The sequence below is a fragment of the Rhipicephalus microplus genome, chromosome X (genome assembly GCF_043290135.1).
Source record: "Rhipicephalus microplus isolate Deutch F79 chromosome X, USDA_Rmic, whole genome shotgun sequence".
Lineage (NCBI taxonomy): Eukaryota > Metazoa > Arthropoda > Arachnida > Ixodida > Ixodidae > Rhipicephalus > Rhipicephalus microplus.
This window is the reverse complement of record NC_134710.1, coordinates 76,150,456-76,176,385: the sequence shown is the minus strand read 5'-3', so window position 1 is coordinate 76,176,385 and position 25,930 is coordinate 76,150,456. Positions and strand designations below refer to the sequence as shown.

The window sequence follows — 25,930 nt, the reverse complement described above, 5'->3', positions numbered from 1 at the left end:
ATTTTTTTTGCTGTTACATATACTTGTGAAAAAAATTAATTTTCAAAGAATTACAGAAGGGTTAAAAATTTACTTTTTTCTTAGATGGTTGGCAACTTGAGAACAGCGCGAAATGGTGGTATGCATGTTCTCATGTCTTGTCCCATCATTTCATGCTGTTCTTCAGTCCTTCAAGTGTGAGTTTGCTCACATACTTGAGAAACACCATAGCATCTATGAAATATAGCAAAGAACTTCAGTTCTCAGAACACCACAGAGTTCCATATATTTTCCACCTCACTGTAATGTTTGTCCACTATTTCAATGCAACAAAGCTTTACTGCCACAGCAGAGGAAATTCAAAGCAGTGAATAGAAACTTCAGCTGGTGCCACTGGTGATTATGACAGGGTTTTATCTGCCACACCGGTATCAGCTCTATTAGATTATGACAATGTTTTGTGATAATACATTTAGAAAACTTTTTTTTTACTAATGCATAGTTGTGACCAAGATTCACGACACTACAACAAGTTGGCTCAATTCTTAATTCGATGCGTTATGTCACAAAACAGAAAATGTGACCATCAATTAACAGAAGTGCTGTAATTTAGGTTGTTGCCTTGCTTTCATGCAATTTTAGACCACAGCTGTTGGCATGCAATGATTGATTGATTCGTGGGGTTGAACGTCCAAAAAGTGGCATACAATGGCTCTCGATGTTGCGCATTCGCAGGGCTGAATAGAGCAAGTGGTTTGTTTCAGTCATGCCACTCTTGCCAACACTCAATTCTTTTATGACAAGCTATACAGGCAGGATAGTTGAGAGAGCTTTGCTTAACCAATATTACCACAGTACGTTGTAGTACTTGCGTTTTTTTTTTACGAGTGATGTGATTTACGATGTGATTTACGAGTGCTTTGAAGAGTACTTCACTGGCATGGCATGAAATCATGGTCACTAGGTCTTATGTTCAACAAAATAAATACTTCTTTATGTTATTGAACTTTGCTTTTTTTTGATACTGCTGTATTATTTCAAAATACTTGTGGCAATTTTCATAGAAAACTGAATCCTTCAGGAGCCATACTTTGCATAAAAGGTCAAATTTCAGATAACCAAGTTTTGATATAACGAAGTACATAAACTACAGATTTCACCGGCTACATTATATCAAGTATTAAATGTACTTATTTCACCATCTCACTTCTTTTTTTCTTCATTAACAATAAAAGTATCACAGCTGCTATAACTGGCCATACGATGCTAAATACAAGCGTCAGTGACTCAACTGTAACATCTTGATGAATTTCTTTATTTAATTACCAGCTTCAGTATTATTCACCATCGTGATGGCAGAGCTTCCCAGCAGTTCAGAGGAATGCCTAAACATATTGCCGCGCCCGAAACAAAGAACGAAGACAATGTGCGCGCCAACAGCTCGTGAAAAGGGGGACTGAAGAAGACGACGTGCTTTTGTTTTGCTCGCCTGCTCTTGGCCCCTGCATAAAAACACACGCCGTCGGTTCTCGGACTCAACGTCTCGGTGCACTGCTTACGTTGAACCGCGACAATATTTAAGATAAGTAATGTTGAGCATGATTACTGTAGTGTACGGTCCACTTTTTTTTTAATAGGACATGAAATATTATTAATAGAATGTGAATAGGACATCATTTATTATTTTCCTGTTACTCCCTTCATGTTCTGTTTGTAAATTTTGGCTGAACATTTGAGTAATCACGAATGAACTAGCTTAGACAAAGCTGTGTGTGCATATAGTCTTATAATTTGCTCGAGCTTCACAGCCATTTGCATTACAACTGAAAACAGTGATGTGTATAATATAGGCATCTCACAAGGGGTCAAATAGCTTAAATGTTATTGATTAGGCCTCACTCATAAGTCTCTTAAGTGTCCTTTTTTCAGTTTAAGTATATTAGTACAAGGTGTAATATGTGGGATATTAATATTGAACTGCATATAAAAATAATTATTGTTTATACCATAACAAATCTTAGTCACTAAAAAGTAATGTTCACTAAAATCCATGATGTGCACATATTGCGATGTATTGAAGCAACACTATATGATAAGCATTAGGATGCTGCGGGGAGCTATATATTACAGTAATGGCAGCATTTTTTTGTGTGGCCGTACAGTAACACACTGCAAAATTATGGTAGACAGGCACAAGACCAAATTTTGTGTCACACCAGCAACTGGGCACCCACTGTACATACCATATGCCACCCATTCAAGGCTGTAGCATACTCTATAAGAAAGATTTTCATTTCACTTATTTTTGTTCAAGTTATCTTTCCATGTTATAACCAATTGAGCCATTTTTTAAAACCAGCTATTGTAGTTATAATAAATAAAACATGCACAATAAATGCTGTCAGTGTACCAAAGATAGATGTCAGGCATTTTCCAAACTAGGAATATTCTCTTATTTTTACTGTTTAGTAATAATGAGCAAGGTGAGGTGTGCACGAACTTTCTTTGTCAAGAACACAATAACAAAGTTCATCTTTGGGGTTTAATGCCCAAAAACCACCATATAATTATGAGAGACGCTGTAGTGGAGGGCTCCGGAAATTTTTACCACCTGGGGTTCTTTAACGTGCACCCAAATCTGAGCTCACGGGCACACAGCATTTCCGCCTCCATCGAAAATGCAGTCGCCACAGCCAAGATTCGATCCCGTGACCAGCGGGTCAGTAGCTGAGTACCTTAGCCACTAGACCACCGCGGCGGGGCACACAAAAACAAAGTTCAAGCTTATGGTGTTGAAGGCAAGAAAACTTGCTGGAATAGGGCATGCAGTGTAACTTGCCCTCAGTGTTCCAAAGCACCTAAAGGTCAAAACTTTTACAAACTCTATAAAGTGAGGCAGGACGCTGTCCATTGCATACTCAGAGTACTTTCAGTACTTTATGAAATGGTGTGTGTCCTCTAACCTCTAATTAGTGCTCTGTGCCCACAGCGGTTGCTACATGGTTAAAGCATCTGCTTCCAGTGCAGAAAGTGCCGGCTGGATTCCCAGTGACAATTGGGAACCCACCCGTTTTTCCCAATGGATAGAGGAGTACACCAACCTGGCGTTCGATTGTTTCTGACTGATAATCTGAAAAGATAGCCCCATAAAGTTCTGCGAAGGCCCCTGGCTGTACCTTAACCCACCTCAACCTTGGTGAAATAGTTGAGCTTCCACCACTGCTTTGGGAGGCAGAGAATTGCTGCCACCAGGTACCCATTGGTTAATAGGTACAAGTGCACTTCCAGCCTGGTGCATCAGCAGAATGAAGTTCTAGTTAGTCGCTTGGGAGGGCACCCACCCCGTGGGAAATTGGAAGCATGGGACCACCAGACCAAAAATTCAGGTCATTCTTTTTTTTTTTCTTTATACTCAGAGTACTCTCAGTACTTTATGAAAAAGTGTGTGCACCCATAATGGCTTCAGTAATCATACATTTTTCTTGTATATAGGTAGTTACTTTGTTGTACACTGTAGCTGGTGTTATTTCCAGAAGAAGAGCACAGAATTACAGTACATGACATGATGTATAGTTTGTAGGTTTTCGCTTAGGTTCAAAGTAAATTCAAAGCAAATAGTTACTCGGTTCAAATAATTTGGACTTGAATTCAAATAGTATGTATCACACGTTGTAAAGGAAAATAAGCATATTTGTCGCGACCCAAATAACTTGCACAATATTTTGTTTTATTGAGATAAGGCCCATACGATACCATTCTTTTCGGTTCAAAGAAAGTGGAAATTACTTTGAATAGCAGTGAGATTAGACTTTCGGTATAGTGATAACCTACAAAATATCGTTACTGCATACATGATTTAAATATGAGCATCTGTGTAGTAGAGAACAGGGAGGGGTTACATTTTAAAATTTACTATACTTGGAGATATAAGCCGGTATAGCAAGAATATAAACTTAAGAAGAGATAAATTGACGTGAGGGCGATATGTTAATTTAACCTTAAAGTGGTACTTCGTGGCAGTGCGGATTTCTCCTTGTTAGATGTTTTCATGGCTTATCATTTCTTTACTGCAGTGAAACTACCTTTACGAGGTGTTACATGCAGATAATAGACATTCATTCATTCATTCATTCATTCATTTCAAATACTTGGAAATTTCCCATAAATTAAAATCAAATATTTGCGAATTTGGACACTGCAATATTCATTCGAATATTCAAAGCCTTCGAATATTCGCACAAGCCTAGAAGTTTGGGCTACAAAGCCCAAGTTTGGGCAGCATGGACCATCATATGTAGAACAGTGAAATAATTGACACAATTAAGATTATACCCACTCCAACACTGTTTCACCTGCACAAGAGACCATATTAAACACATTGGCTTTTTTTTAGATGAGACACTCTACAGTTGTTACTTTTAAACATGCTACTAGATCACTTGAATGAAGGAAGGGTAGTTCATTTGAGTGGCTTGTTTTTTTATTAGTCACAATCAAATGAATCAAATGTACAATTAGGCCAAAAAAATCATAATTGTTGTCTTTGTGTAGTGTAGTAACTATGGCACAAGTTACTGCATTACAGTTAAAGACAATACTTAATATTTCCAATGCTTTGCTTGGTCTAATTTTCCATTATATTGATTTAAATAATCACTTAAGTTAACTACATAAACTTTAGCATCCATTGCAATGTATGAAGGTTGTGGATTTTTTCAGGTTTCTTGTCTCTCTCTCTCTTTTTGTCAGGAGTCAGCGCTCAGCTTTTCTCACATACTTGTCTCTATAAGTGCTTTGCTTATTAATGGCTTCCCTAGCATTAACACGGTTTGTTTGTGGTAACAATTCACAGTGTATGTTAACTGGTCTGCAAAAAGTACTAATACCATCTTTACCTGGCTGCCAACAGTATTTCCACCACAAGCCAGCATCGTGGCCGCGTCAATCTCGCAGCCATCTAAGCAAACGGTTGAAGCTGAAGGTGAACAATCATTGCAAGAAAAAGTGTCAGGTTGGAGCATGCCTTCTGTTCTTATGTCATTTCCTGTACATCACACTGCCATTGAAACTAGGCTCACTCGGTTTCGACTACATAGCTACTATAATTTAACCTGCATGGTAATGCGAGAATATGTGCAATAGTAGTACAAACACCACTGTATGATCTGTATTTGTGTGATTGCATGTGCATGTGCTTGCTTGTTTTTGTGACAGAAGCAGGCACTTTCAACAAGAATCTGGAAGCATGTGATACTCCATGCATTTGCTACTTTCAATTACCAAAATAGTAGCCATTCTATGAACAAGCTATGGAGCCACAGTAAGTAACTTGCCTTAAAGAATATTCATATGAGTACTTCTGGTATGTATGTACTGTGTATTTCTTATTCTTAGTGTCAAGCTCGTGTTCATAGTTTATATAAATATAGTGTTTAGACAAACTTATGCTTTCTTACCTTTGACAACTCTTTTCATGTTTATGGGGATGTTTTCCTACTGCAATTTGCACAATTTCTCTGTGCAGTCTGCAAGCAGTGAAAGTGTATTGCAATTCTTTTGTCTTCTTTATGGTTGGATAAATGAAATTGCATAAGTGAAAGATGCACTATGTAGTATCTGCTTACAGTGATTAAGGTAGATGGCAGAAAAAAAAGCCAAGAACTAAGAAAACTACTTTCACTCTGAACATGAAGTGCTCAGTAGAGAGTGATTCTACTAAATGGCATCTTCCTTCCATGCTTTGAAGAAGTCTTCACATCTGCTGCAGCAAAAGCTATCAATAAAACTTACAGTCCCAGCCATAGACTTGAAGCTTCCTCTCTGCCGAAAACTCGAAGAGCTATTGGCAGAGAATGTGGGTTACTCTAATGTTATGTAATTATGGTATTTTACATGCCAAAGCCACAGTGTCATTAGAAATCATCATTCACATTGCATACACAGTTACGTTCTGACTGGTGGTGAGGCTCCTATTTGCTCTAAATGTTGTGCGACCTTAACCATCCAGCACAACTTGCCGGAGAGTCAGGAAACACAGGCTGAAAGAAAAAAAAAACTTCGTTTAGCTTGCCAACAGCATACCATTTTACAATCCCATTTCCGCAAAGCACAGGCTTATTATTTGATAGCACTGCTTTGAATGTCTTATATGATGTTTATTCATTGCATATTATAAAGTCAAAACAATGGTAGCACAGCCTCTGGACTGAAGCTGAAGCCCTATATGCATATCTTCTATATGCATATCTCCCCTACAGTAGACTCTCACTAAACAGAAATCTTATAAATGGAACTGCTGGTTAAATAGAACAATGTCCTCTAATAAGATTGGTTTCATACTTGAATTCAGCATCCGAGGTTATCTCTCAGTGAACAGGACTTCTGTTACATGGAACATTTTTGTTAAATAGAACATTTTTTTTTGGCCCCTTCATGATCTGTTAAACTATGGTCTATTTTATTACATATCTCTTATTAATTTTACACATCGGTCAGTAGTCACTAGCAATTTTAATTCATATTATTTTTTGCAATATACAGCAAATATATTTAGGCCTCTATACAGTCATAATATATTTACTCATTGAACTCATTGCATCATTAATTACCAATAATTAATGTTCCTTGCACTGTTTGACCATGGCTTGTGCCAATAATGTGCCATTCATCACTATCAACTTCACGTCACTAAATCACTTTTTTACAAACTGTATTTCAGTCAGTAAGCACACAGAAAGAGATTTAAAAAAAAAATTATATATCCCCATGTGAGCAGTACCACTACACAAGAAAAAAAATGATTTCGTTGTCACAATCTCTCAATATGGACCAGTTTACTGAAAGGTGCATTTTTTTTACACAGTTATATGAATCCAACAGTAGCCCTAGCTCGGCTGCAGTATGTAAAATGAATGAATGAATGAATGAATGAATGAATGAATGAATGAATGAATGAATGAATGAATGGAAAGCACGGAGGAAGTTATTGGTAGGACACTGATATAATGGAGATGGGTTTTGAGCTTAACGTCTATCAGTGGGAGAATGATTTTTTTTTTTGTCCACCTACATATTTTTTTTTTATTAGCAGCAAGCGAGGTTGCTGTATGCCCTTTCTGTGATAAGGCAGAAATAGAGATCTGATTTTTTTTCAGAATTGTATTTTATGAAAGGACATCTATAAGCGCAACTTTCTGTAGCGTACTGCAATTAAATTCTGTTTGTGTATGTGACAGTACTGCAATTAAATTCTGTTTGTGTATGTGAAACAGGTTTTGTTTTTTTCATTGTCTGCAAAACTTGACATGTTCTTTATCACTTATTTTGCTTTTCCAATTCAAGATATTTAATCAACTGTAAGATATTAGCCACCAAATTAGACAAGAAATCCAAACAGCTGGCTGCTGCAGTTAACTAAGTTAAGCTTGCAGAATGAAGGTACGGTTAACTAACAAAAAAAGCAGGAAACCAAGAAACTAAAGGTTTACAAACTTCAAATAGTTGACAACTGTTTAAAACTTCAAAAGCCATCTTATAAACTATCATGACCTCAGCTTCATAAGCTAGCTTCAACGCTCGTACGCTTATTACCGCGGAGCTTGCAGAATGAAGGTACGGTTAACTAACAAAAAAAGCAGGAAACCAAGAAACTAAAGGTTTACAAACTTCAAATAGTTGACAACTGTTTAAAACTTCAAAAGCCATCTTATAAACTATCGTGACCTCAGCTTCATAAGCTAGCTTCAACGCTCGTACGCTTATTACCGCGGCCGAAAGGTCAACGATCCAGGGAGCAACACCAGGGAGTGGTATACAAAGTGTCGTGTGCGGAATGTCCAGTGAGCTACATAGGCGAGAGTAAGTGCTTCTCAGAAAGAATATGCCAGCACAGAAACGACGTCAGGATGATAGAGGTGCAATGCAGTGCCCTTGCAGAGCATTGTGAGGAGCACGATCATAATATTGACTTCGACAGCGCTTCTGTCATAGAAACGGAAAAGAATCTGGAAAAGAGGCTTTTGCTCGAGTCGTGGCACATACAACACACACCGGCGAACATGAACCGGTCCCTGGGAACAATGCCTCTGAAACGTGATGGAAAGGGAAAGACTGAGCATAAGACAAGGGACGTTCACGCTTCCCTGACCATTACGGTCATACCTGAGGAAGAAACCAAGCCAGTCTCGAAACGTCACGTTTTCTACAAGATTGTGACTGGAGGTGACTCACTTCCTTAATAGTAATATATGTGTTTTTACGTCCCCAAACCACGGTATGATAGTGATCGAGAGATACTGTAGTGAGGGGCTCCAGAAGTTTCAATCATCTGGGGTTCTTTAATGTGCACCAACATCGCACAGCACATGGGCCTCTACCATTTTGCCGCCACTGAAATGCTGCAGCCGGGATTAAACTCATGACCTTCGAGTCAGCAGCCGGGTAGCATAACTACTGCGCCATCACGATGAATGAAAATGAATGTAGTGGGCGACGATGTGTCCAAATATAAGCAGAATTCTGATGAGTTGTCAAAATATAAAATCAGAAACAGAAACAGATCAGTTGTGAAAATATAAATCTCTGCATGGTATAAGAGGAGAGACAGAATCTCTCCTTTTAATGATATATACTTCGTCAATCTCATGTACTTACTGTTCACAGTATTTATGAGTTGTGCAGGCATTGTCAAAGAAAGGGAAACACTGACGCATGTTGCTGAAGTGGGCAGATGTACTGCTTGCTGTTTCTTTAGCGAATTAAAATATTTGAGCAACTTGGTATTGTGACATTTTCCAGTTTTCTCTTTCGTGAAGAGCCAGCATGTGAAATACAGTAAGCATATATCACACAAAAGAGAGGTTTTGACTATGTATGTTCTATTTCACCTCAAAAGAGGTATAGGAGGCTTGAAGTGATCAAAAATATTTAAACAAGAAATGGTTGTGGAGCCAATGCTTCGACAAGAGGACTTGTCTTTATCCGGGCCTGACAAAGATTACTCCCAAAGCATTGGCTCTAGTGGCAGTTCCTGTTTAATAATTTATCATTGTTGCTCTGCTAAAAGTTTCTATAGCCCTAAGCCAGTATTCAGTCAATATTTTCACACTTTGTCATCCATCACACTTATTTTCACTGCTACGATCTATGCATTTGTTGTTGACTTTGTGGATATCATAGTAGTTAGAATATGTTGCTTGTTATCCTTATCTCTCTCTTTTTTCTTACTGTTATTACTGAAGTTAGTTTTTGCTCTCTTGCTTTTCCAGTTGCTTAGAAGTAGCTTCATTTTGTCTGCATAGTAACTCAGCTGATGCTAGCTGCCAGGTGGTGGCAGCCCTTGTCAACTTTGATGCCTAATATATCACAGTATTAGTCATACTGTTTTGTGATGTTGGCTATAATCATATATTCTGCTTTTTTAATAATTTTGTTTCATGAATGAATAACCACTTAAAAGTTGGTACCGTATTGTCATTGTATGTTGTGTCATCCACACTGTTTATTCATAATGTAGTACTTTAAACAACTAGCTCAAATAAGCACTCTTGGGCAGTTTTTTTTTTATCTGTTCTATATATGTTAACTTCACTAAGGTAAGTATCTGTGCATCCTTGATGCACAACCTATTTATATATAACATGTAAATGAAAAGAAATGTTTCAATAGCAAGAAGGGCAATAAGTCCTTTTTGTTACTCTCAGCCTTGTTTTTGATAACAAGGCAGAGAGCTCCTAGTGGCATTGAAAGCAACTAACCTTCACCTTTACCAAAGGTATATAGGGTGTGCCACATTTTGTTGCTTAATAGGTAGATATGACATTTTCATGTGGTTAGTGAACAGTCATTCCTGCATTTCTTTCTAAAAATTTATTTCCATGCGTAATTTCAGAAACGGCTGCCGAACTGGAGGAAGCACCAGATTTGACGAAGCATGCAAAACCAATTTTGGAACTAGTGCAGAGTCTCCTGGTTAAAGATATAATTGCAGAAGCCTCTACTTCTGATGCCAAGCCCACTGAATTACCAGATATGCATACTGCTGAGTTAAGGTTTCTACCACTGGCACCATTAACTGTAGAAGAAAGTGGTGTGCATATGACGACAGGTGCCATTAAGACAACTCCATTTGCTGAAGCTAAAGCTGAAGTAGGCATGACAACATCTCTAGGAATTCAAGTCCATGAAACTACACCAGGGTTAACAGGAACTGAGTTAAAAACTGAGCCACTTCACAAAGAAGTCACACCAATAAGCACATTCACGACAATTGAGGCCCTCGCCATATCAGCGGTGGAGACTGCTTTGAAAGAAGCTCATGCCGACAAATTCAAACCTCCAAAGTCAGTGAGTGCTTCTTTCACATTGCTGACTGAAGAGCCTCTCCAAGTAACTGAAATAGAAGCTATGAGCATGGAAGAGGATATTGAAGTACGTCAGGCACCAGCACAGGAACTCAGTGTATCAACTGTGGCACCAAATCGCCCTCTTATTGTATGTGAAACAGAAGCACTAACTTCAGAGGAGGCACTACCTGTCAATAGGGGCCTTCCAACAACAAAAGTAAAATCCGAACTTTTGACTGATCAGCCGCTGCTAGTTTCCGAAGTTCCTGTTCTTATGAAAGAAACGAACCTGCCAGGTGAAGCTAGACCACCTAAGTCTACCGCACCATTCAGTATTCCAACAGAACAACATGTGTGTGTCACACAAATTCCAGTGCTTATAAAGGAGACAGAACTTAAGCTTGAAGAGAAGCCATCAGGCACCAAAGCACCATGCACCATCGATGTACAGCAGCCAGTGAATGTTTCACTTATGTCAAGTTTTATAATGGAGGGAGAGTACACTCCAGAAAAAATGCCAAGACACTTAAAAGCTGAAATCACTATGCCAACAGATACACCAATAACAGTCTCAGAAACTTCAACACTGGGTAGAGAAGGTGATTTAAGAGTCGAAAAAGTACCAGAAGGCATTACATCAACAGTGAAGGTGACAACTGATGAGCCTGTGTCCATTTCTGAGCCTGTGATATTAGCAAAGGAAGAACACATTGAAGCATACTTTGAGCCTAAATGTGCTACTGCAGCGCCAATCATAACAACTAGTGAAAGCTTGTCGGTTCTTGCTCAGCATACCCTCATGAAAGAAAAAATGCTCGGGCTGCAAGAGCAGCCGTATGAGGTAACTGTTCCATACACTATCTCAACTGAACAGCATGTCCAGGTGTCTGAATACCCAGCTCTTGATAAGGAAGAAGTATTGGAGCTTGCAAAGCTTCCGAAAGAAATTAATGCTCCTTTTTCAGTTCCACTGGAAGAATCCTTAACAGTTGAACAAACAGATTTTTTCACTAAAGAGTCAGACCTGAAACTTAAAGATCTCCCATCAACAGTCACAGCACCATTTACAATTCCTGCTCAGCAGCATGTTGTTGTCTCAGCCCATGGAACCTTTGACAAAGAAAAATTATTAGAACAAGAAAAGCTTCCTGCTGAGGTAACAGCACCATGCTCACTGTTACTCGAAGAGCCTTTGACCATTGAAGATGTCAGTTTGTTTTCCAAAGAATCTGAGCTCAAGGCAAAAGAACTTCCTCCAGAAACCACAGCGCCGTACACACTTACAACACAGCAGCATGTCGTTATTCATGAACACAAAGCTCTCGATAAAGAGACTGCACTTCATGTTGACCACCATCCAGACAAGGTCACAGCACCATACTCCGTTCCTGTGGACATGCCAATAACAGTTGAAGAGACTAGCTTTCTGGTGAAAGAATCGGAGTTGCAACGAGAAAAGCCAGCCACAGAAATCACTGCACCTTTCACAATACCCACAGAACAGCACGTTGCAGTTAGTGAACAAGCAGGCCTTGATAAAGAGGAGATGTTTCACCCAGAGAAGGTGCCCAGGGAGGTGACAGCACCGTTTTCAGTGCCCCTTGAGGAACCTTTAACAGTAGAAGAAACAAGTACCCTCACAAAAGAATCAGAACTGAGGCCAGACATGGTACCTGCAAAAGTTACAGCTCCTTTCTCAGTTTCTACCGAACAGCATGTTGTGGTGTCAGAGCATCCAACTTTTGAAAAAGAAGAAGTTCGAATTGAGGAACTTCCCAATGAAATTATTGCACCATTTACAGTACCACTTGAAGAATCAATTATAATACAAGAGACCAGAATTTTGGCAAAAGAGTCTGATCTAAAACAGGATGTCCAGCCAGATAAAGTCACGGCTCCTTTTTCTGTGCCTACAGAAAAGCATGTGCTAGTGTGTGACCGCCAGATTTTTGAAAAAGAAGAAGAACTTCAGCACACAATTCTTCCTAATGAAATTTCTGCACCATTTTCAGTGCCAATTCAAGAGTCAATAACTGTAGAACAAACGTGCCTCCTAACCAAAGAGAAAGAGCTAAAGAAACAAAAATGGCCTGCAGAAGTTACAGCTCCCTTTTCATTGCCCACTGACCGACACGTTATGATATCTGATCACCCCACTTTTGAAAAAGAAGAAGACTTCTTACCTGGGAAGCTTCCCACTGAAGTTACTGTGCCATACACTGTTCCATGTGAAGAGTCGGTGACAATAGAAGAGACAAGCCTTTACACAAAGGAATCGGAACTTGCCCAGGAAAACCTTCCAGCAGAAGTTACAGCTCCTTTCTCAGTTTCCAGTGAGGAGCACATTGTTGTATCACAGCTAGAAAATCTTGAGAAGGAGGAAGAACTTGAAACTGAAAAAGTTCCTCGCAAAGTTACTGCACCATTTTCTGTGTCACTTCAAGAATCCATTACAGTGGAAGAAATTAGTCTTTTAACAAAAGAGTCAGAACTAGAAAAAGACAAACTGCCACCGGACATTACAGCTCCATTTTCACTTTCAACTCAGCACCATGTTGTGATATCACAGTCTCCAGCACTTGAAAAAGAAGAGGACTTTCAGCCTGGAAAACTTCCCAGTGAAGTTACTGCACCTTTTTCAGTTCCTATGGAGGAATCAATATTGGTTCAAGAAACAAACATTCTGGCTAAAGAGTCAGATCTGAAAGAGGAAAAACTGCCTGACCAGGTTAAAGCTCCTTTTTCAGTTCCAACAGAAAAGCACGTTGTTATCAGTGACCATCCAGCTCTTGAGAAAGAAGTAGAATTTTATCCTGATAAACAGCCGAAAGAAATTACTGCACTTTTGTCAATGCCATTTGAAGAGTCTTTAACAGTAGAAGAAATAAGTCTCCTCACAAAAGAGTCAGAATTAAAAAAGGACAAGGCTCCTGCACATATTATAGCCCCGTTTTCAGTTTCAACAGCAGAGCATATTATCGTGTCTGATCACCCGACCATGGAAAGGGAAGATGAGCTTCAGTCTGGGAAACTTCCCAAGGAAGTTTCCGCGCACTACTCTTTGCCATTTGAAGAGCCGTTAACAGTGGAGGAAGCAAATTTACTGTCAAAAGAATCGGAGTTAAAAGAAGATAAGCTTCCTGCAGAGGTTACGGCTCCTTTCTCTGTTTCAACAGTGGAACACATTGCAGTGTCCCGCTCCACACCTCTTGAGAAGGAAGAAACTTTTCATCCTGGAAAGCTTCCTAAGGAAATATCTGCACCTTTCTCAATACCATATGAAGAGCCGTTATCAGTAGAAGAAACCAACCCACTGGCAAAAGAGTCTGAGCTGATTGAAGATAAACTTCCTGCAGGAGTCACTGTTCCTTTTTCTATTCTGACAGAGCAGCATGTTGTTATTTCAGAGCAACCATATCTCGAAAGAGAAGACAAATTTCAGTCCGGGAAACTTCCTGGTGAAATTACTGCACCATTCTCAATGCGTTTAGAAGAGTCCTTAGCAGTAGAAGAAACTAGCCTGCTGGCAAAAGAATCTGAATTACCAGAAGAAAAACTTCCTGCTGAGGTCATGCTTTCTTATTCTCTACCAACAGAGCAGCATATTATGATATCAGAGCACCCAACACTTGAAAAGGAAGAGGGCTTCCAGCCTGGAAAAGCATTTGGGGAAGTCGCAGCGCAACTTTCGATTCCATGTGAAGAGTCACTAACTGTAGTGGAAACAAGCCTGCTGTCAAAAGAATCTGAATTTACAGAAACAAAGCTTCCTACAGAAGTTACAGCTCCTTCCTCAATCTCTACAGAGCATCACATAGAAGTATTACAGCCCCAGAACCTTGAGAAAGAAACAGAATTTCATGCTGAAAAAATTCCCAGGGAGGTAACTGCCCCATTTTCAGTGCCACTTGCAGAATCTATGACTGTAGAAGAAACTAGTTTTCTTACTAAGGAAGCAGAATTGAAGGAAGAAAAACTTCCTTTGACAGTAACAGCTCCAATTTCTGTTCCTACTGAGCAACACATTGTAGTATCACAGCTCTCAATTTTGGAAAAGGAAGGGGAATTTCAGCCTGGAAAACTTCCTGGTGAAGTTGCTGCACCTTTTTCAATTCCACTGGAAGAGTCTTTAACGGTGCAGCAGGCAAGTATTCTTACAAGAGAGTCAGAGTTAAAAGAGGACAAATTTCCAGAAAAATTTACAGCTCCTTTTTCAGTTTCCACAGAACAGCATGTTGTAGTGTCAGAGCATCCATCCCTTGAGAAGGAAGGGGAGTGTCTGACTGTGAAAATTCCTAAAGAGGTCACTGCACCTTTCTCTGTGCCATTGGAAGAGTCACTTACTGTGGAAGAGACCAGGTTTCTTACAAAGGAGTCAGAACTAAAAGAGGACAAAACACCTGCAGAAACTACCGCTCCCTTCTCAGTTTTAACTGAGCAGCATGTTATTATATCAGAGCATTCATCTCTTGAGAAAGAAAATGAATTTCACCCAGGACAAATTCTGGGTGAGATTACAGCACCATTCTCAATTCCATTAGAAGAATCCTTAACTGTAGCAGAAACAAACCTCTTGACAAAAGAGTCTGAACTGGAGCAAGAGAAATCTCCTACACAAATTGCTATACCATTCTCAGTTCCTACTGAACAACATATTTCAGTTTCACAGTTCTCGACTTTTGAGAAAGAGGAGGAATTCCAGCCTAGAAAACTTCCAGGAGAAGTAAGTGCCCCATTTTCAGTTCCTCTACAAGAGTCAATAACAGTTGAACAAACCAGCATTCTCACAAAAGAGTCAGAACTGAAGAAAGAAAAACAAATTTCAGAAGTTACAGCTCCTTTCTCAGTTCCTACTGAACAGCATATTTCAGTTTCACAGTTTTCAACTTTTGAGAAAGAGGAAGAATTCCAGCCTGGAAAACTTCCAGGAGAAGTCACAGCCCCATTTTCATTTCCTCTACAAGAGTCAATAACAGTAGAACAAACCAGCATTCTCACAAAAGAGACAGAACTGAAGGAGGAAAAACAAGTTTCAGAAGTTACGGCTCCTTTCTCAGTTCCTGCTGAGCAGCACATTTTGGTTTCACAGCTATCAGCTTTTGAGAAAGAGGAGGAATTCCAGCCTGGAAAACTTCCAGGAGAAGTCACAGCCCCATTTTCAGTTCCTCTGCAAGAGTCAATAACAGTTGAAGAAACCAGCATTCTTACAAAAGAGTTGGAACTGAAAGAGCAGAAACTCCCTTCAGAGCTTACTGCCCCATTCAAAATTGCCACGGAGCAGCATGTTGTCGTCTCTGAGCAACCATTTCTTCACAAAGAAGAGGGATTTGAGCCATCAGACTTTCCTAGTGAGATCACTGCACCATTCACTGTTTCTTCACAGGAATCTATAGCAATAGAGGAAACAAGTTCTTTCACGAAAGAATCTGTGCTCACAACAAAAGAGCTTCCAAAAGAGACTACCGCTGTCACATCAGTCCCCACGGTACAGCACATTATAGTTTCGGATCTTCCTGCTCTTGACAAGGAAGATGTTTTTCTGCCTGGTACACTCCCTGGCGAGGTTACTGCACCTTATACTATACCACTTGAAGAGTCTTTGACAGTACAAGAAATCAGACACGTTACAGAAGTTTCTGAGTTCACAACTAAAAATTTGCCAAAAGAAATTTCTGCGCCATATTCAATAACCACACAGGAACATGTAATAATATCTGACCAACCAACTCTGCACAAAGAGCAAGATTTGCAAGCTGGTAAAAAACCAGCACAAGTAACTGCACCTTTCTCTTTGCCTGTTGCCGAATATTTGACCATTGAGGAGACAAGCTCATTATTAAAAGAGTCCCACTTAGACACAGAAAAACAGCCATCTGAATTTAGTGCATTCATGACACTGCCTCAAGAGCATCATGTCACAGTAGTAGAGGAATGCCGACATCTAGACAAAGAAGAGTCCCTACAGCTTGAAAAAATCCCTGGGGAGATAACGGCACCTTTCTCATTAGGTATTGAAGAACCATTGACTGTAGAAGCCACAGAGTTTCTTCTAAAAGAATCTGAGCTGAAGACAGACCAACTTCCTTCTGAAATCAGTGCACCATATACTATACCAACAGACCAACATATTGTTATATCTCACTTGCAACAGTTTGATAAGGAGGAAGAACTCACACCACACACTACTCCAGAAGAGATGAGTGCACCATACTCACTGTTATTGGAAGAATCAATAACCATTGATGAAAAACAAGTCTTTAGTAAAGAATCTGAGTTTGCTGTAAAAGAATCAACCAAAGAGGTCACAGCACCTTTCGATATTCGCACTGAGCACCACCTTGTAGTTTCTGATTCTTCAGTTCTTGAAAAAGAAACTACATTTAAATCTGAAAAGATGCCGCATGAGGTGAAGGTTCCATATACTTTGCCAACAGTGATGCCACTAACAGTTCAAGAAACACCTGAATTATCTAAAGAATCAGAGTTGCCATTGAAAAAGCTCCCAGATGAATCTCTTGCATCTCTTTCTATACCTACAGAAAAACACATTACAATTGTTGAAACAGCTACATTGTCAAAAGAAGATGAATTATACACAAAAGAGACACAAGTACCAGTTGTCGCTGAGAAAAGCGTATCTGCTCAAGAAACTATCTCAATTTTAGAGATGTCAGCATTGACAAAGGAAAGTGACTTGGCTTACGAAAAAATACCAAAGCACATGAAAGCCAGTTATATTCTAGACTCTCTAGAACCTATAACAGTGCAAGAGTTCAACTTTGGCTTAATGGCTGATGAATTTTTCATTAAAGAGAGTCCTGAAGAAATAAGTGCCAGAGACATACCTCTTATTTCAGATGAAATCAAGCATGAAGAGAACATCCAGGAAATCACGCCCAAGGATAAAGAACAAGTTACTGAAGGTCTAACAATACAAGAAGTAACGGGAGAAACTATTCAACATGAAGAGACTTCATCATGTATTGTGGTAGAGGAAGAAATATTAGACCATGTAGAAGCTGGAATAGAAGTGAAAAAGAAGACAAAGAAGAAATATGTTCGCTTTGATGACACGGCTGGCACCCAGGAGGTTACTGAAGTACTTCACACATTTACTAGAACTGCACCAGAAGGCACATCGCTTAAAATTGAAGACGTCACTGAAGAATATGAAAATGCACCAGAAAGTCAAGAAAAAAGCAGCGAAGAGCCCATAATTGAAGAAGTTGATGAGGTACAACCTGTGCAGAAAACCAAACAGAAAAAGGAGAAGCCAGACGAACAAACCCTTACTGAAATAACAATCCATCCTAAAATTCATGAAGAAACTGAGGAGGAGGAGACCACTTTGAAAGAAATCACACATCAAGAAGAGGAGAAGCAACCTAAAGAAAAGAAGAAAAAGAAGATCATTAAAAAGAAAGAAAAGGCAGAAATTACAAAGATTGAGCTTAAACCAAAAGAAGAGGCACCCGAAGAAATCCAGGAAGTGAGTGAAATCAAGCAAGTTGAAGAGACAGTGGAAGAAATCACTGAGTTTGACATTAAGATCGGGAAGCTTCACAAACCAGAAGAGATACTTGATATAACAGTTACATCAGAAGAAGTGCCTCAGCTCGATGTCACACAAGTTATCGAAAAGCCAGTTGAACTCGAGAGCATTGAGAAGCCTGAAGAAGCTCCTGAAGAAAAACCAGAAGAGCAGATTGAAGAGAAGCCTAAAGAAAAGAAGAGAAAGAAAGTTGTCAAGAAAAAAGAAAAGCCAGAAATTACAGAGATTGAGCTTAAACCAAGAGAAGAAGCACTCGAAGAAATTCAGGAAGTGACTGAAATAAAACAAGTTGAAGAGACAGTGGAAGAAATCACTGAGTTTGACATTAAGATCGGGAAGCTTCACAAACCAGAAGAGATACTTGATATAACAGTTACATCAGAAGAAGTGCCTCAGCTCGATGTCACACAAGTTATCGAAAAGCCAGTTGAACTCGAGAGCATTGAGAAGCCTGAAGAAGCTCCTGAAGAAAAACCAGAAGAGCAGATTGAAGAGAAGCCTAAAGAAAAGAAGAAAAAGAAAGTTGTCAAGAAAAAAGAAAAGCCAGAAATTACGGAGATTGAGCTTAAACCAAAAGAAGAAGCACCTGAAGAAATCCAGGAAGTGAGTGAAATCAAGCAAGTTGAAGAGACAGTGGAAGAAATCACTGAGTTTGACATTAAAATCGAGAAACTTCGCAAACCAGAAGAGATACTTGATATAACAGTTACATCAGAAGAAGTGCCTCAGCTCGATGTCACACAAGTTATCGAGAAGCCAGTTGAACTCGAGAGCGTCGAAAAACCGGAAGAAAAGCCTGAAGAAGTTCCTGAAAAAAAACCAGAAGAGCAGATTGAAGAGAAGCCTAAAGAAAAGAAGAAAAAGAAAGTTGTTAAGAAAAAAGAAAAGCCAGAGATCACTGAGATTGAGCTTAAACCAAGAGAAGAAGCACCCAAAGAAATTCAGGATGTGACTGAAATAAAACAAGTTGAAGAGACAGTGGAAGAAATCACTGAGTTTGACATTAGGATCGGGAAGCTTCGCAAACCAGAAGAGATACTTGATATAACAGTTACATCAGAAGAAGTGCCTCAGCCCGATGTCACACAAGTTATCGAAAAGCCAGTTGAATTCGAGAGCATTGAAAAAGCGGAAGACAAGCCTGAAGAAGCTCCTGAAGAAAAACCAGAAGAGCAGATTGAAGAGAAGCCTAAAGAAAAGAAGAAAAAGAAAGTTGTCAAGAAAAAAGAAAAGCCAGAAATTACAGAGATTGAGCTTAAACCAAAAGAAGCACCCGAAGAAATCCAGGAAGTGAGTGAAATCAAGCAAGTTGAAGAGACAGTGGAAGAAATCACTGAGTTTGACATTAAGATCGAGAAGCTTCGCAAACCAGAAGATATACTTGATATAACAGTTACATCAGAAGAAATGCCTCAGCTCGATGCAACACAAGTTATCGAAAAGCCAGTTGAATTCGAGAGCATTGAAAAAGCGGAAGACAAACCTGAAGAAGCTCCTGAAGAAAAACCAGAAGAGCAGATGGAAGAGAAGCCTAAAGAAAAGAAGAAAAAGAAAGTTGTTAAGAAAAAAGAAAAGCCAGAGATCACTGAAATTGAGCTTAAACCAAGAGAAGAAGCACCCGAAGAAATTCAGGAAGTGACTGAAATAAAACAAATTGAAGAGACAGTAGAAGAAATCACTGAGTTTGACATTAAGATCGAGCAGCTTCACAAACCAGAAGAGATACTTGATATAACAGTTACATCAGAAGAAGTGCCTCAGCTCGATGTCACACAAGTTATCGAAAAGCCAGTTGAACTCGAGAGCACTGAGAAGCCTGAAGAAGCTCCTGAAGAAAAACTAGATGAGCAGATTGAAGAGAAGCCTAAAGAAAAGAAGAAAAAGAAAGTTGTTAAGAAAAAAGAAAAGCCAGAGATCACTGAGATTGAGCTTAAACCAAGAGAAGAAGCACCCGAAGAAATTCAGGAAGTGACTGAAATAAAACAAGTTGAAGAGACAGTGGAACAAATCACTCAGTTTGACATTAAGATCGGGAAGCTTCACAAACCAGAAGAGATACTTGATATAACAGTTACATCAGAAGAAGTGCCTCAGCTCGATGTCACACAAGTTATCGAAAAGCCAGTTGAATTCGAGAGCATTGAGAAGCCTGAAGAAGCTCCTGAAGAAAAACCAGAAGAGCAGATTGAAGAGAAGCCTAAAGAAAAGAAGAAAAAGAAAGTTGTCAAGAAAAAAGAAAAGCCAGAAATTACAGAGATTGAGCTTAAACCAAAAGAAGAAGCACCTGAAGAAATCCAGGAAGTGAGTGAAATCAAGCAAGTTGAAGAGATAGTGGAAGAAATCACTGAGTTCGACATTAAGATCGAGAAGCTTCGCAAACCAGAAGAGGTACTTGATATAACACTTATATCAGAAGAAGTGCCTCAGCTCGATGTCACACAAGCTATCGAGAAGCCGCTTGAACTCGAGAGCATTGAAAAACCGGAAGAGAAACCTGAAGAAGCTCCTGAAGAAGCTCCTGAAGAAAAACAAGAAGAGCAGATTGAAGAGAAGCCTAAAGAAAAGAAGAAAAAGAAAGTTGTCAAGAAAAAAGAAAAGCCAGAGATCACTGAGATTGAGCTTAAACCAAAAGAAGAAGCACCCGAAGAAATCCAGGAAGTGAGTGAAATCAAGCAAGTTGAAGAGACAGTGGAAGAAATCACTGAGTTTGACATTAAGATCGAGAAGCTTCGCAAACCAGAAGAGGTACTTGATATAACACTTACATCGGAAGAAGTGCCTCAGCTCGATGTCACACAAGTTATCGAGAAGCCAGTTGAATTCGAGAGCATTGAGAAGCCTGAAGAAGCTCCTGAAGAAAAACCAGAAGAGAAGATTGAAGAGAAGCCTAAAGAAAAGAAGAAAAAGAAAGTTGTTAAGACAAAAGAAAAGCCAGAAATTACAGAGATTGAGCTTAAACCAAAAGAAGAAGCACCCGAAAAAATCCAGGAAGTGAGTGAAATCAAGCAAGTTGAAGAGACAGTGGAAGAAATCACTGAGTTTGACATTAAGATCGAGAAGCTTCGCAAACCAGAAGATATGCGTGATATAACAGTTACATCAGAAGTCGTGCCTCAGCTCGATGTCACACAAGTTATCGAAAAGCCAGTTGAGTTCGAGAGCATTGAGAAGACTGAAGAAGCTCCTGAAGTAAAACCAGAAGAGCAGATTGAAGAGAAGCCTAAAGAAAAGAAGAAAAAGAAAGTTGTTAAGAAAAAAGAAAAGCCAGAAATTACAGAGATTGAGCTTAAACCAAAAGAAGAAGCACCCGAAGAAATCCAGGAAGTGAGTGAAATCAAGCAAGTTGAAGAGACAGTGGAAGAAATCACTGAGTTTGACATTAAGATCGAGAAGCTTCGCAAACCAGAAGAGGTACTTGATATAACACTTACATCGGAAGAAGTGCCTCAGCTCGATGTCACACAAGTTATCGAGAAGCCAGTTGAACTCGAGAGCATTGAGAAGCCTGAAAAAGCTCCGGAAGAAAAACCAGAAGAGCAGATTGAAGAGAAGCCTAAAGAAAAGAAGAAAAAGAAAGTTGTTAAGAAAAAAGAAAAGCCAGAGATCACTGAGATTGAGCTTAAACCAAGAGAAGAAGCACCCAAAGAAATTCAGGAAGTGACTGAAATAAAACAAGTTGAAGAGACAGTGGAAGAAATCACTGAGTTCGACATTAGGATCGGGAAGCTTCGCAAACCAGAAGAGGTACTTGATATAACACTTATATCAGAAGAAGTGCCTCAGCTCGATGTCACACAAGCTATCGAGAAGCCGCTTGAACTCGAGAGCATTGAAAAACCGGAAGAGAAACCTGAAGAAGCTCCTGAAGAAGCTCCTGAAGAAAAACCAGAAGAGCAGATTGAAGAGAAGCCTAAAGGAAAGAAAAAGAAAGTTGTTAAGAAAAAAGAAAAGCCAGAGATCACTGAGATTGAGCTTAAACCAAGAGAAGAAGCACCCGAAGAAATCCAGGAAGTGAGTGAAATCAAGCAAGTTGAAGAGACAGTGGAAGAAATCACTGAGTTTGACATTAAGATCGAGAAGCTTCGCAAACCAGAAGAGGTACTTGATATAACACTTACATCAGAAGAAGTGCCTCAGCTCGATGTCACACAAGCTATCGAGAAGCCGCTTGAACTCGAGAGCATTGAAAAACCGGAAGAGAAACCTGAAGAAGCTCCTGAAGAAAAACCAGAAGAGCAGATTGAAGAGAAGCCTAAAGAAAAGAAGAAAAAGAAAGTTGTTAAGAAAAAAGAAAAGCCAGAAATTACAGAGATTGAGCTTAAACCAAAAGAAGAAGCACCCGAAGAAATCCAGGAAGTGAGTGAAATCAAGCAAGTTGAAGAGACAGTGGAAGAAATCACTGAGTTTGACATTAAGATCGAGAAGCTTCGCAAACCAGAAGAGGTACTTGATATAACACTTACATCGGAAGAAGTGCCTCAGCTCGATGTCACACAAGTTATCGAGAAGCCAGTTGAACTCGAGAGCATTGAGAAGCCTGAAGAAGCTCCGGAAGAAAAACCAGAAGAGCAGATTGAAGAGAAGCCTAAAGAAAAGAAGAAAAAGAAAGTTGTCAAGAAAAAAGAAAAGCCAGAAATTACAGAGATTGAGCTTAAACCAAAAGAAGAAGCACCCGAAAAAATCCAGGAAGTGAGTGAAATCAAGCAAGTTGAAGAGACAGTGGAAGAAATCACTGAGTTCGACATTAAGATCGAGAAACTTCGCAAACCAGAAGAGGTACTTGATATAACACTTATATCAGAAGAAGTGCCTCAGCTCGATGTCACACAAGCTATCGAGAAGCCGCTTGAACTCGAGAGCATTGAAAAACCGGAAGAGAAACCTGAAGAAGTTCCTGAAGAAGCTCCTGAAGAAAAACCAGAAGAGCAGATTGAAGAGAAGCCTAAAGAAAAGAAAAAGAAAGTTGTTAAGAAAAAAGAAAAGCCAGAGATCACTGAGATTGGGCTCAAACCAAGAGAAGAAGCACCCGAAGAAATCCAGGAAGTGAGTGAAATCAAGCAAGTTGAAGAGACAGTGGAAGAAATCACTGAGTTTGACATTAAGATCGAGAAGCTTCGCAAACCAGAAGAGGTACTTGATATAACACTTACATCGGAAGAAGTGCCTCAGCTCGATGTCACACAAGTTATCGAAAAGCCAGTTGAACTCGAAAGCATTGAGAAGCCTGAAGAAGCTCCGGAAGAAAAACCAGAAGAGCAGATTGAAGAGAAGCCTAAAGAAAAGAAGAAAAAGAAAGTTGTCAAGAAAAAAGAAAAGCCAGAAATTACAGAGATTGAGCTTAAACCAAAAGAAGAAACACCTGAAGAAATCCAGGAAGTGAGTGAAATCAAGCAAGTTGAAGAGACAGTGGAAGAAATCACCGAGTTTGACATTAAGGTCGAGGAGCTTCCCAAACCAGAAGAGGGACTTGATGTAACAGTTACATCAGAAGAAATACCTCAGCTTGATGTCACACAAGCTATTGAGAAGCCACTTGAACTGGAGAGCATTGAAAAACCGGAAGAGAAACCTGAAGAAGCTCCTAAAGAAAAACCAGAAGAGCAGATTGAAGAGAAGCCTAAAGAAAAGAAGAAAAAGAAAGTTGTTAAGAAAAAAGAAAAGCCAGAAATTACAGAGATTGAGCTTAAACCAAAAGAAGAAGCACCTGAAGAAATCCAGGAAGTGAGTGAAATCAAGCAAGTTGAAGAGACAGTGGAAGAAATCACCGAGTTTAACATTAAGGTCGAGGAGCTTCCCAAACCAGAAGAGGGACTTGATGTAACAGTTACATCAGAAGAAATACCTCAGCTTGATGTCACACAAGCTATTGAGAAGCCACTTGAACTGGAGAGCATTGAAAAACCGGATGAGAAACCTGAAGAAGCTCTTGAAGAAAAACCAGAAGAGCAGATTGAAGAGAAGCCTAAAGAAAAGAAGAAAAAGAAAGTTGTTAAGAAAAAAGAAAAGCCAGAGATCACTGAGATTGAGCTTAAACCAAAAGAAGAAGCACCTGAAGAAATCCAGGAAGTTACTGAAATCAAGCAAGTTGAAGAGGCAGTGGAAGAAATCACCGAGTTTGACATTAAAATCGAGGAGCTTCCCAAACCAGAAGAGAGACTTGATGTAACAGTTACATCAGAAGAAATACCTAAGCTTGATGTCACACAAGCTATTGAGAAGCCACTTGAACTGGAGAGCATTGAAAAACCGGAAGAGAAACCTGAAGAAGCTCCTGAAGAAAAACCAGAAGAGCAGATTGAAGAGAAACCTAAAGAAAAGAAGAAAAAGAAAGTTGTTAAGAAAAAAGAAAAGCCAGAGATCACTGAGATTGAGCTTAGACCAAGAGAAGAAGCACCTGAAGAAATCCAGAAAGTTACTGAAATCAAACAAGTTGAAGAGACAGTGGAAGAAATCACCGAGTTTGACATTAACATCGAGAAGCTGCAAAAGCCTGAAGAAGTAATGAATATAACAACTACATCCAAAGAAGCTCCTCAGCTTGATGTTACACAACTTATTGAGAAGCCAGTTGAACTAGAGGTCATTGAGAAGTCAGAAGAGAAGCCTGAAGAAGCGCTTGAGGAGAAAATAGAAGAGAAGATTGAAGAAAAGCCTAAAGAAAAGAAGAAAAAGAAAGCCGTTAGGAAGAAGGAAATGCCTGAAGTTGAAGAAAGAGAACAGGTACCTAAACAAGAACTTCCAGAAGAGGTCATGGATATTGGTGAATTAAGAATTACAAGAGAAGAACCACAGGTAAAGGAATTCGATCAGCTGGTAGAAAAGATGCAAAAACCTGAGGAAGTTACAACTGACCATGCTCCTGAAACGGAGCTTTCAGAAACTACAAAAATTCCTTCTGAAATAGACGAAGTTGAAAAGAAAGCAGTAGACGAAGTTATTCCGAAGCTGCAAAAGAAGCCGAAGCAGAAACGCAAGCTCTCTATAAAAGTTTTGGATTCAGAAGACGAAACTACCTCACCCACTAGTGTTGACTTTAAGTTTATAAAGCCAGTTCCAGAAGAACAAATTAGTGATGAGCCTGTAGAACTTGTTTATGAAACACACAGAGAAGAGACAATCGATATTGAAGTTACTTTAGAAAGCTTGCCCCAACCAACTATTGAAGAAGTTGAATCCAAACCTTTGAAGGAAGGAGAAGCCTTCGAAACACCCAAAGAGCCTGTAGTCTCTCAGGAAGCTCAAATTCTTGAAGAAATGGATACTACTGAAATAAGCAAAGATGAAGTCCCTGTCAAACCCAAAACAAAGACTATTAGGCCTAAACCTGAGCAACCAAAAGTCAGGAGAAAGCCAAAGCGTAAACCTGAAACCATTCCCGAGGAAGAAGAGTTCTTTTCGGCTGGTGAAAGTGCTGATGAATTTGAAGAAAGAGATGCAGAAATTTATGAACACGCTGACTTAGAACTGGAAGCAGTTACTGTAGATGAGGCTGAGCTTTTTGAGTCTGCAATTGACTCAAGTGAACTGCCAGTGTTACAAGAAGCATTGGCATCATCTATGGAACTTCGTTTGGCGGAGGAAGCCACTCAAGAGGCACCAGAGGTTATCTCTCGTCCTAAAGATGAGCTTCTAATTACAGAAAGAGTGGCGAGCTTTCTTGATACTTTTGAAAGTGCAAAGCCCACTGAAGTGCATGAAGACAGTTCTTTATTAGAACAGGCTGTTACAACAACCTTAGTTCCTAGTGAGGTGCCAAGTGCAGAAAAACTTGAAGTCTCCGTGAAAGAAGGTGAGGAGCTGATTACTTTAGAAATGAAACTATTTAGTGATACAATGGAGCAAGAGCAAGAACTACAAGTGGTATTTGAAGAAACAAACGAAGCACTGGTTCCAACGAAGCCGTCCATTTCAGAGCAACTGGAACTTACACCTAAGCGAAGAAGAAAAGTCCCAGGTAAGTGTGTAAGGTTGAAAGCTGTCATTATTCTCAATATTATGTCTTTCCATATTGATGGTACTCAATTTCCTTTGGTACATGAATCTTTTTAGAATGAAT

At 39.5% G+C, this 25,930-nt stretch overlaps 1 protein-coding gene across 1 annotated transcript in view; it reads left to right on the top strand.

The window, feature by feature from the left end:
• LOC119176676 (uncharacterized) overlaps positions 1 to 25,930 on the top strand; it is a 322,419-nt gene that overhangs the window by 218,597 nt on the left and 77,892 nt on the right. Inside the window, exons 138-141 of the mRNA XM_075876363.1 lie at positions 4,889 to 5,112; positions 5,194 to 5,299; positions 7,969 to 8,199; positions 9,869 to 25,828. Coding sequence (XP_075732478.1) covers positions 4,889 to 5,112; positions 5,194 to 5,299; positions 7,969 to 8,199; positions 9,869 to 25,828 — 16,521 coding nt within the window. The remainder of the gene's footprint in view (positions 1 to 4,888; positions 5,113 to 5,193; positions 5,300 to 7,968; positions 8,200 to 9,868; positions 25,829 to 25,930) is intronic.